At 51.1% G+C, this 12106-nt stretch overlaps 1 protein-coding gene across 2 annotated transcripts in view; it reads right to left on the reverse strand.

Moving 5' to 3' along the window:
• Positions 1–2422: 2422 nt before the first annotated feature.
• The window catches only part of SPINT1 (serine peptidase inhibitor, Kunitz type 1), an 11435-nt gene continuing 1751 nt past the window's right edge, over positions 2423–12106 (reverse strand). The window contains exons 2-10 of one of the 2 annotated variants that reach the window (XM_007460166.1): positions 6697–6824; positions 6327–6465; positions 6047–6217; positions 5866–5892; positions 5404–5529; positions 5239–5289; positions 4016–4186; positions 3744–3791; positions 2423–3321 (exon numbers count right to left, since the gene is read on the reverse strand). In XM_007460166.1, the coding sequence (XP_007460228.1) occupies positions 3110–3321; positions 3744–3791; positions 4016–4186; positions 5239–5289; positions 5404–5529; positions 5866–5892; positions 6047–6217; positions 6327–6465; positions 6697–6824 (1073 nt within the window). In that variant the 3' untranslated portion in view covers positions 2423–3109. The remainder of the gene's footprint in view (positions 3322–3743; positions 3792–4015; positions 4187–5238; positions 5290–5403; positions 5530–5865; positions 5893–6046; positions 6218–6326; positions 6466–6696; positions 6825–12106) is intronic. The other variant, XM_007460165.1, reaches the window with a different exon arrangement.

The following is a 12106-nucleotide window of genomic DNA, read 5'->3' on the forward strand; positions in this document are numbered from 1 at the left end:
CCATATTGTTTTGTTACAGTATTTGCATTCCTTCCGCCTGCACTCCAGAGTGTAAGCTGCAGAAGAACAGGCACTGCGTCTCAGCTTTTATTGCTCCACACCTGACACCAGCCTGGGACTGTGTACTCTGGATCCAACTCTTGCAAAGACAGCGCCCAGCAGTGGTGAGCGCGCCCCCTAGCGGCTCCTCCGCGCTCCCACCTCCTGTCACCCAGCTGACTCAGCCCTGCCCTCCTCCCTCCCAGCAGCTTTCTAGGGAAGGGGCTTTGTCTGCCATCATCTCACTACATCTCCACCTCTCCCTAAGAGGAGGTTGCTCCCTTTGGTCCAACAAACACTTATTAAGCTTTTATTATGTGTTGATTACTCTTCTAGGCATTGGGATACAGAATTGACCTCAGCCCGGAAGTGCTCATACAGAACCATGGGATAATGAAGGTTGTTCCCAGTGCTGGGGAGACCAGAGGAATAGAGCCCATTTCGAGCTTTGAAGGATGGATGAGTGGCTGGCAAGGTAGGAAGCAAAAATACTGTGTCTGGGAATTCCCTGGCGGTCCACTGGTTAGGACTCTGTGCTCTCAGTGCCGAGGGCCTAGGTTCAATCCCTAGCTGGGGAACTAAAATCCCACAAGCTGCGTGTCTCGGCCAAAAAAAAAAAAAAAATACAGTGCCTGATGAAATAGGAATAGCCACAGCACCGTAACGGGACCCACCCCCAACGGGACCCACCCCCTGCCATCTACTCAGTTTATTGAACTACTACCATTTACTAAGGTCGTAGAGGGGGTGTGGGGTGCTGGAGACCCAGAGATGACTTAAGATACCATCTGTGTCTCCAGGAGCCCACAACCCAGTGGGAAGACAGATAAGTAAATGGAAAGGAAAAGGGGGTGCTCTGTGCTGAAGGTCCTTAGCAGACACAGGGATGTAGAGTAGGGAGTGCCCCCCAGCCGTGTGTATGCAGGAGGATTTCAGGAATGAGAACTCGAGTTTAGGTTGAAAGATGAGAAAGGGGGAGGTGGTCCAGGCTGAGTACAACAGGTACTAGAACACAAAGGTGTGAGAAAGTTACCCATCAAAAGGAGGCCCATCCTGGGCTGCTAATAAGGTTCTGCTTCTTGATCTAAGTGCTTGGCTCATGGGTGTGTTCAGTTACAGAAATTCATTGAGCCGTGCACTTAGGACTCAAATATGGACATTCACCTAGGTTGCCTTTCAATCCTTTAAAAGTAGCCCCCAACCTCTCACACTGCCATCTGATTTTTCTGTATAGCATTTATCACAATTTAAAAGTGTCTCTTTTGTAAGGCTAGACTCTGGAGCCATAATGTAAGGGTTTATATCAGTCCTCCGGTACCAGCTCTAGGACCTTAGGAACTGAACTTTGCTGAGTCAGTTTCCTCACCTGTAAAATGAGGATAATAGTACCTTCATCCCAGGGTTGTGTGCTGAGGCAATCACTTGAGATATGTAAAGCACTTACATAGAACTTCCTATGTGCTTATCTTACAAAACCAAATTTCTAATGACTGGCGGTGCCTGGCACATAGGAGCTCAATAAATAATTTGTTGAAGAAATGGGGGCTTCCCAGCCGGTCCAGCAGTTAAGACTCTGTGCCTTGACTGTAGGGGTCGCAGGTTAGATCCCCAGCCGGGGAACTAAGATCCCACATGTCGTGTGACGCGGCCAAAAAAAAAAAAAAATTTTTTTTAAAAAAGAAAATGAAGAAATGAATTAAAGGGATGATTTTTTCTTTTTTGGGGGGGGGCACCAAGAGGCAGGTAGCTCAAACAAATGCAGGGGTGTATGTTGGAGAGAAGCACCTCAGCTAAAGGCTCCTTCCTCCTCTGCTCCTCAGAGACTGGGGAGCAACTATACTCCGGTAAAGAAGCAGAGGCTTCTGTGGGTGACCACATGGGACCCCTGTACCCACACCAAAGGGAGCAGAGATAAGAACCAGGGTTCAGGGGACTTCCTTGGCGGTCCAGTGTTTAGGGCTCCAGTCCAGTGTTTAGGGCTCCGTGCTTCCACTGCAGGGGGCCTGGGTTCCATCCCTGGTCAGGGAACTAAGATTCCCAAACGCCCCGGAAAAAAAAGAACCAGGGTTCAAGCCTATGCACCCCCCGCCCCCCCTCCCCCGTCCTCAACTACACACTGCAGCATCAAACCCGGAAGAAACAGTGCTCTGTGGCCTCCCTAGGCCCCCTATTCCCACGGCCCTTTCTCCCCTCCCCACCCCCTGGCGGTCAGACTTGGCACTTTTCCCCACCCTCAGGGGCTGGGGCTAGGACAGTTTCGGGAAGGGCGGGAAAACCTGCTAAACAGGGTGACCAAAGCCCGAACCAGTAGGATGGGGCAGTCCCATCTCCCCCTGCAGCTCTGTCCCTCTCCTGGCCCACAGAGCAGAGGCAGGAGACTCACAGGACAAATCACTTTATTACACTGTGGGTGGACTGGGGCCGGTGGGAAGTAGGGGAGCAGCAGGGCCCTGGGGGGTGCCAAGGATCTGGCTGTGTGTGCCAGGCCAGGCCAGATCAGGTTGGGGCTCACTCCGCGGGGAAGGGGAAGAGGCGGCAGCGGCCTGAGAGCCACTTTCCACTCCTCTCACCCACCCGGCACGGCATTAAATAAACAGAAAGCAGCTCTGTACAACACAGAATATACAGGGACGTCCTCCCCCGCACCCCAGCCCTGGATTTTGCAGGGTGGGAGGGGCAGCTCTGGAGGACGGGAGTTGGGGCCTCCAGCCTCTGAGGCGACCCCAGGCCTCTTCTCAAGGTCATGGGATGGGGGCAGGCAGCTCTGAACAGGAAGCAAAATTCCAACTTCCTCTGAAGTCCTAGGCAGAGGGGTCCAACCATGCATGGGACTCCTGGCTCAGAGGTTTTCTGCTCCTTGCAGACCCTTGCGCTTTCTCAGGTACAAGTAGCCTGAGCTTAGCTGTGACACCTCCAAGAGGGTCTGGAGCCCTGGCCCTGGAGGCAGATCAGCCTGGGAAACAGGCTGGAGGAGTCTGGTCCCAAAGTCTTCCTCAGCCCAGGCCTCCACCTTGGCAAGGAGGAAGCAGGGCCAGGTGAGAACTGGCTAGAGCCCTCTAAAGCCCCAGGCTCAGAGGGGTCGGGTTGTTTGGTAGTAGACCAGATGCTCCGTGTCCTCGGTGGTGGATACCTTGGAGCTGGTGGGGGTAGAGGGTGGGGGGTGGGGGTGGCGGTGTCTGTGGAAGCCCTTCCTCTGGTTCTTGAAGAAGCAGTAACCCAGGATGGCTACCACCACCACGATGCAGGTTCCCAGGAGCACTGCAATGGCCACCTCCACGGAGTCTGGAGGAAGAAGGAGCCGAATGAGGTGCTCCCAGGGCCTGCTCAGTTCTGACGCCCACCCCAACTCTGTATGGAAGGGACAAGGCAAATGGATGCCTGGCGTGGAAGGCCCTCGGGCATGTGAGCAGCTCAGTCAGCTCGGTGAGAGGGATTCTGATGGGCTTCGGGTCTCGGCTCCAGGTTGCTCTACTTGCAGGCAGTGGGGGGAAAGGCCCGGGGTGCTGACGGCACACACACCTGGCATGCATTTTTATGCTTCTCTCCCTTGCCCCTGGCAGATACCACTATTGATCGTGGCACTCTGTCCCTTTAGCCAACCTCAGGATCCTTCTCAACACTGGCTTAGGCAGTCACAACCAATTGTGTGAGTTGATCCTTGAGTTGATAACTACTCAGTGGTGACAGGGCAGATGGGGGCTTACCTGTGTTGGGAATGGGGCTTTCCCGCCGCAGACCAAACACATCCTTCTCTACAAAATGATCAGGGCGGGGGTCGCGGAGAGACAAGTCAATACGAAGGGTTCAAAGACACAGCTGCTCTTCAGCAGTGCCCCAGACCCAATGCCATCCTTTCCCACCCCTACTCCGGGTGCTCTGAGGACGAGGTGTGACCAGCCCAGGCCTTGGGACAGAGCCAAATGCTCTAGCTAAGCCTTTCCCCTCCCCATCTTCCACCCCCCACTGCCCTGCTCACTGGAGATGCCTCGACAGGACTCAAGGCACTGCTCCTCCTCCTCAAAGTTGTTCTTGTTGCCATAGCAACCGCCATAGGTAAAGCGGGCGCAGCGTTCAGTGAACGGGTTGTAGTACCAGCGGGGGATGCTCTCCAAGCAGAGGCCCGTGTCTGGCAGGTCCACGCAGTGGCCTGAGGGTAAGGAGCAGGCAAAGGGGTGAGTGTCCACGGGGCCTCCCTGCCACCACCAGGCTCCACATCATTGCTGCCCACCACGTCCTGACCTTCCTCCTCATGTTGATGGCTGTGACTCAGTGAGGGCCTGGGGGCCCCAGAAGTATCTGGCTCATCTAAAGTGTTGCAAGGAAGATAAATCGAGGAGAGTAAGCTTAGGCCCAGAATCACTCTAGACTGACTCATAGAAGTATTTTTCAGTTTTCTTTCAGCATTCCCAATTCTATCAAGGTCTTGGTTTTCTCTCTAGCACTGGATAGTCTACCTTCTAACAAAGAAGGCTAAGGGTCTGAGCCTTGGCAAACAATGCCCAGCTAAAATTTATTACCACATTTTATTATACTTATTTTATTTATTTATTCTTTTAAAATAAATTTATTTATATTTTTGACTGCGTTGGGTCTTCGTTGCTGTGCACGGGCTTTCTCTAGTTGCGGTGAGCGGGGGCTACTCTTCGTTGCGGTGTGTGGGCGTCTCATTGAGGTGGCTTCTCTTGTTGTGGAGCACGGGCTCTAGGCGCATGGGCTCTAGAGCGCAGGCTCAGTAGTTGTGGCGCACGGGCTTAGTTGCTCCGCGGCATGTGGGATCTTCCCGGACCAGGGATCGAACCCGTGTCCCCTGCATTGGCAGGCAGATTCTTAACCACTGCACCACCAGGGAAGTCCCTATTATACTTATTTAATTTATTTTTTTTATATACTTATTTTAATAGTCCGTCTCAGGTCGTGGCATATAATAGTGGCTTTTCATTTACGGTAGTGACATGAAATTTCCTTTTTAATACATTAAGTTAAATCAATAACATCTCAGTGATATGTAGGCATGGCTAAATTTCTGAACGTGTTAAGAGGATGTATGATGCTTGGGAAACATAGAAGGAAAGCCCAGGACACCCCCCACCCAGGTTTCTGCCCACAGCCTGGTACACACAGCAGGCCTTCGGCCCATTGATGGGATGAGTGAGGATAGCAGTGCCAGCCCTGACCCAGGGGACCTGGGCAGGAGCTCACCTTTGTCCCTGGGGAAATGGATTCTCTGGAGTTTATCGAAGCCTCTGGTATCTGCAAAGATGAAAGATCAGAGGCGCAGACCTGACAAGGGTCTCCCAGAGGTGTGGGGTGAGTGGTCTGGACCTCCCCTGCTGCGCCCACCGCCCTCCATTCCCCAGGCCTCACATTTTTCACAGGTGGCCTCATCGGAGGCGTCGGGGCAGTCGGGAGTGTCATCACACTCCAGGAAGCTGTCGATGCAGCAGCCATCACTGCAGCGGAACTGGCTGGAGTGACAGGTGCCAGAGCACACTGGGTGGGGGCGGGACAGGGTGGACGGTGAGGTCAGGCTCAAGCAGCGGCCAACAAATACCAAGAGTCCATCATCTACCTGGCCCTCTCTACCCCAAGGTGGTATGACACAACCCCGGTTCCCTTTCCACCCCTGTCCCTTATACCCTCCTACACACAAAACGGGCAGAAGCTGATAGGAGGATCCTGGGCTTCAAGGGCTGGGGCACTCGTGGGCCTTCATCCTGATGGTAGGAATGGGTTGTTGGGCCAGGACAGTGTGGTCAGGGGCCTGGACTTGACAGAGGCTGGGGAGCCGGCAAGGGTGAGGGGAATAGGGACAGAAGCAAAGCCCACCTGGATGATGCCTTTCCACTGAGGGGCCTGGGAGAGAAAAATGGAGAAGTGAGAGGAGGCAGGGCCAGGCCCCAGCAGGGAAGAGCTGATAGGGGGCCCGGGGACGGGGGATTCCCACGCCTACCTCCCTGACCCGTAATGAATGTCACCTGAGCTCCAACACTGCGTCACAAAGGCCCACCTTGCACATTGCGGCAGGCAAGCTTGCACTCTTCTTCCCGAAGGTAGTTGTTCTTGTTGCCCAGACAACCTCCATAAACAAAACTCTTGCAGATCTGTTCTGTGGTGTCATAGTACCAGCGGGGGAAGGAACCACGGCAGCGGCCCACCTTGCTGGATGCAAGGCAATATTCTGGGGGAAGGAAGGCTGGTGAGGGAGCTCCAAGGGCCAATCAGCAGAGCCGCAGCAGGGTGCAGGGGGTGGGTGAGTCCTGGGTCTGCCTCCCCACCCCCTTCCTCACCTTCTGTCTGCTTGGGGGACAGCACGGTGACTGTGATGTTAGACATGCTCTCTCGCTGGTCTGAACCGGCCACCATCAGCTGGAACAGGTAGCTGCCTTCCTTGAGTCCCCACAGCTCCACCCGGTCTGGATCATTCCTCTAAACACAGGAGTGGCCATCAGGCTGGGACTCCTTGATGCCCCTGGTTGGCCCCAGGTCCTCCCAGTCAGCCCCCCTGCCCCACTGCGGGGAGCCGAGGGACTTGGTATTAAATGGACCCTCAGCTTCTATCCACCCCACCCTGTCTGGAGCCACAGTTTGGCCTACGGCCCCAGAAAGGGGGCCCTGGAGAGCTGAGGTGGGGGTCAGGGAGCCAGCCCAGCATCGCACCTCTACCCTGACGTCTGTGTCACCCTGCAGTAGGTGCCAATCTGTGTTCTCCACACCTTTCAGCACCAGGGGTTCCTGTGGCTGTACCTTCAAGTCTGTGCCTTCCCAGGCCTTGGCGATCCGGGACCCTGGGAGGAAGGTGAGATAAGGTCAACTCTCACTGAATGGACAGGAGCTCTCCTAGAGTGGGGGGCTGGTGCCTTATGGGTCGCAACTAGACCAACCTAGGACTCGGCAGCCTGCCTGAGACACAGATGTGATTTCACAACTAAACCATCTTCTTGCCCTCTGTTTAGATATATTATACTTAAGACATTTTTATGTTGTAAAACCAACTTTCTGAAGCAAATAACTAAACAGCATTGCCATCTGATCCCATTTAGGAAAAAAAGAAAAAAATATATAGATATATATATCAATATATATTGATATATATATCTATATATATATACAACATATATATACACTGTATATATATATCAATATATGCACATATATTTGGAAGGGGGACTTTTCTTGTTTTCTACAATAAGCAGGTACTTGTGCTAACTGCTTTAAAAAGTTAAGAGTAACGATACTTTTGAAAAGCCAAATAAGTCAATGTGTAATTAACACCATCACCCCTCGCTCTGCAGCCCACGTCACTGCTAAGAAGCCCATCCGGACAGAGACCTTGAGCAGAGCCCCGGGCAGCACCACGTCAAGCCTTGGTGTCCCACGATGATTGGCACAGGAGCAGGATGCCTCTGCCACCTCAGACAGACTCTGCCTCCAGTTACAAGGGGACGCAAGGCAACCATACCCTCCCCCAACCAGGGTCTTCAGGGCAGGTGTGGCCCTGCTGACACGTTGAGTTTGGACTTCTCGCCTCCAGAACTGTGAGACAGTACATTTCTAGTGTCTTCAGTCACCCAGGGTGTAGTAACATGGCACAGCAGCCCTAGGAAGTGGACACACTGCCCTTGAGGGTACTACGGTCGAGTTAGGCAGGTAAGACCCAACAGGAGGAAGCAAAATGGGAGAAAGACCCAACAAGATGAAGGGCTATGTGATACATGTACAAGAAAAGGAAGTGGATGTTTAGAGAAGGGAAAGACCACAGCAAGCTAGAGGAAAAAGGCAAGGCTTTGTGAAGAAGGGAGAAAGGATTTTGTGATCCTTTTGTTTTTATTTGTTTGGTTGTGGGGAAGAATGTTGTGTTGTTGATGACAGCAGAAAACATGATGAGCCAAAGCAAGGAGTCGGGAATTTGCAAGACTGGTTAGGTGGACATTGAGGAGACCGGCTGGGCTGGATAGATCCTGCCACAACTGCATTCTCGCCCCTCTTTCCAGATGAGCAAATTGACACCAGAGAGGTTAAATGACTTGCCCAGGGACGCTCAGTTTCAAAACGGCAGAGCTGGGGTTTGAACCCTGGTCTGATTCATGCTCTCTCCAAAACATCAAAACACCATGCTGCAGGCCATATGTGCTTAGAAGTGTTATTTTTAAAATAATCTTTATAATCTTTGGGTTTTGTTTTTGTTTTTAGCTTAGGTAATACATGTACATGATGAAATATGCAAAAAATACAAAAGGATAGTGAGAATTAAGTCCCCGATTCTTAAACCCCCAGGTTCCTCTCTCCAGAGGCATTCTCAATTACTAGTTTGGGTGTGTGTGTATGTGTGAGTATCAAGAGAGAGTGTATAGAATATTCACAAGCATGCTAGTTCTTTATCTTGCTTTTCCCTTAATATATACTGGAAATCAGTCATAGCAATATATAAAGAAGTTCTTCCTTTTTTTGTTGTTGCATAGTACTTATTGTATGAATGCACCAAAATTTACAACACATTTAACCAGTCCATCAATCTAGTCTCTCTTGATGTAGGTCCTTCTTTCCTGCCTCCCTTCCTTCCTTTCCTCCTTCCTTCCTTCCTTCCTTCTTTCCTCCCTCCCTCCCTCCCTCCCTACTAAGAACTAACCCTTGCTACCTCAGGGTTTATTATTATGATTAAAACAGCACCACAGTATCCAATTATAGGATGTGTTGACAGACACTGAGATTGTTTCCAATTCTTTGCTCTTAAGAACAATGGTATGGTGACTGATTGCCTGGTAAATTGTTTTACACATGTTTAAGCATAGCCGCAAGATGAGTTCCTGCAAGTGGAGTCCTGTTGAGGGTTATATGCATTTACATTTTGGGTGGGTATTGCCCAACTGCCCTCCACAGAGGCTCTGCAGAGATTTACATCAAGTTTAAGAGTTCAAAGAAGAGAAGGTAAAGAGATAAGAACAGCTGGTAGGAGGCTGAGTCACAGAGATTCCTCTTTGATGAGGCAGAGAAAGCTGAGCAAGCAGAGCAACAGGGAACTCTCAGAGGGTGGTCCCAGAGGTGAGAAGACCAGGACACACAGTGACAGCAAAGGGATGGGAGGGGAGAACTTCCACAGAGGAACACATCAAATGGTGCAGAGGGCTACGGGAATGAGAAAAGGGAACCTCGGTTGAGGGGAAATAAGAGACCGGGAGAGCAGGAAAGTACCTGTTTGGAACCAAGCCCCAGGCTTAAGGGCCCAACAGGGGCCATCCCCAGGCCCTGAGGTGAGAGGCCAAGCCAAGGGGGCAGTGAGCTGGGAGGAGCCCATTCCTCCCTCCTTGCATTTTTCAGAAAGTAATCAGCAGTCTCAAAGGGGAAAGAAGACAGACTACTTGGCAGTCTACTAGCAGAAAGATAGGCTAGCCCCACTGGCCCCCAGGGTGGAAGTGGAAGCTGAATGGCACGGCAGATCTTGGGCCAAATCAGCAATGTCCACCCACACACAGCTGGTCCTCTCCAAGCCCCAGCCCCCAGGAGCAAGGGGCAGATGCCCTGCCCTACCACTACTCCCTTTTTCCCACCCCCAAGAGAGCAAAGGGCCAGAGTAGCAATAAAGCCAGCCCCTCCCCCAGCTGCCAGGCCTCAGGACTCTCAAGGGAAACACAGACTCCACCTTCTAAGCCACTCCTCCAACGGAGAGGGGGAAGGGTAGAGGAGGAAAGAGCAGGGTGCTCAGGAGGCCCCAGCAATCTGGACTGGACTGGACTGGCCTGGCCACAGGCAGGGAAAGGGGGAACAGATCAACCCACCCTGGGGAGGATTCTCCCCAGTAAATCAAAGGTTTTAGAAGCCCTGAGCACTTGCCCACTGTGCCTGCCTCGGTCTACCCTAGCCTAGCCTCCAGGATGCCACAGTGGCTTGACCCTCTTTGTACCCTCTTAGTACTTCCAACCTCTCTAATGGGACTCAGCTGAGAATGGACTCCTTGACATGCACATGGCATCCCCCACTCCCCAAAACGCTGCGTTGCCCTGAAATGGCCTGGGGCCCACACTAAGTCCAAGCTCTACCCAGCTCCCCACAGGTCCCAGGAAATCCCCACTCCATCCTGTCTTGTACCAACCAGGCCAGTCAGGGGGTGGGGAGGTTTCCAGATGAGGAAGGCCCCATCCAGCTCAGCTTCCTGACCAGACCCCAGAGTTTCAGGCGCTAGCCCTACAGTGAGGGGTTCTGGCAGAGCAGGGAGGGCAGGCAGCTCAGGTCAATTAGAGTCATCACTACCTACACTCTGCTGCTTCCTTGTGGAACAGGCTCAGGCCCTGGCCCAGTGGGACTCAGTGGCCCAGCCTGGCCCAGAGACAGTGTCCCGCTCCCGGAATCTCCACCCTACCTCTCTTCAGAGATCCAGAGCTATTGGAAGAATAGGGAGAAGAGGAAAGGCTGGAGAGGAAAGTCCCTTTTCTACTTTCCAGAACTGAGATCACCCAGCTCCAGTCCAATCCTGGCCCCTTGGCTCCCCAGTCTCTGGTTCTGTTGTCCACTGAGCTGTCCTGGATCGGAGACAGGTTTCTACCAGAAAGGTGGTCTTGTGTGAGGAACAGCACAGGACTTTTGGAGGTCCTGCCTGGGGTTGAGTCCCAGGTCTCCCATTTGTGGGCAGTGTTATCCTGGGCAAATTATTATTATTTTTTGAAATCATTGTTTGTATTTATGTCATATTGATTGTTAACTTTTCCTCTTTCATTTTAATTGTACTTATGTGGGCCCCCTCTCTTTTATTTCTTGACGAGTCTGGCTAAAGATTTATCAATTTTGTTTATCTTTTCAACAAACCAGCTCTTAGTTTCATTGATCTTTTCTATTGTTTTTTGGTCTCTATTTTATTTATTTCTGCTCTGATCTTTATTATTTCCTTCCTTCTGCTAATTTTTGCCTCTGTTCTTCTTTTTCTAATTCCTTTAGGTGGAAAGTTAGGCTTTTCACTTGAGACTTCTCTTGCTTCATTAGGTAGGCCTGTATTGCTATAAACTTCCTTCTTAGAACTACTTTTGCTGTGTCCCACAGATTTTGGAAAGTTGTATTTCTATTTTCATTCATCTCAAGGTATTTTTCTGATATCCTCTTTGATTTCTTCATTGACCCATTACTTTTTTTCCCCCCACATCTTTATTGGAGTATAATTGCCTTACAATGGTGTGTTAGTTTCTGCTTTATAACAAAGTGAATCAGTTATACATATACATATGTTCCCATATCTCTTCCCTCTTGCGTCTCCCTCCCTCCCACCCTCCCTATCCCACCTCGGTCACAAAGCACTGAGCTGATCTCCCTGTGCTATGCGGCTGCTTCCCACTAGCTATCTACTTTACGTTTGGTAGTGTATATGCCTCTGTCCCACTTTGTCACAGCTTACCCTTCCCCCTCCCCATATCCTCAAGTCCATTCTCTAGTAGGTCTGTGTCTTTATTCCTGTCTTACCCCTAGGTACTTCATGACATTTTTTTTTCTTAAATTCCATATATATGTGTTAGCATACAGTATTTGTCTTTCTCTTTCTGACTTACTTCACTCTGTATGACAGACTCTAGGTCTATCCACCCCATCACAAATAGCTCAATTTCGTTTCTTTTTATGGCTGAGTAATATTCCATTGTATATATGTGCCACATCTTTATCCATTTAACATGGGAGTCAGTTTCCTAATCTAAAAGTGGGATGACTACTAAATAGCACCCTTTTCAGAGGTGGTTGTCATGATGCCTAAGTGAGAGGCTGAGTGGCATAGCAATCAGCAAACTGTAGAGAGCTAACAGAGGTTATCAGAGTGACCCATCCCTGCCCCGAAGCCCCACCTGGCCAGAACAGCAGGTGGAGAGAATGCGGAATGAAGGTCTCTGGAGGGGCCCTGATCCCAGCTAACTGCTCAGTCTCCCAGGAGAAAAGAGAAGGAGCCTTGGCCCCGACTTTGCCCTTATTCTGGAAGTAAACAAGGTGAGCAGACAGCTTGGTTACCAGATCCTGAGCAGGGAGAGCCCTGCCTGTCTTACACACACACACACACACACACACACACACACACACACACACACACACACACACACAC

The sequence above is a fragment of the Lipotes vexillifer genome, unplaced genomic scaffold (assembly GCF_000442215.2).
Source record: "Lipotes vexillifer unplaced genomic scaffold, Lipotes_vexillifer_v1.1 scaffold408, whole genome shotgun sequence".
Lineage (NCBI taxonomy): Eukaryota > Metazoa > Chordata > Mammalia > Artiodactyla > Lipotidae > Lipotes > Lipotes vexillifer.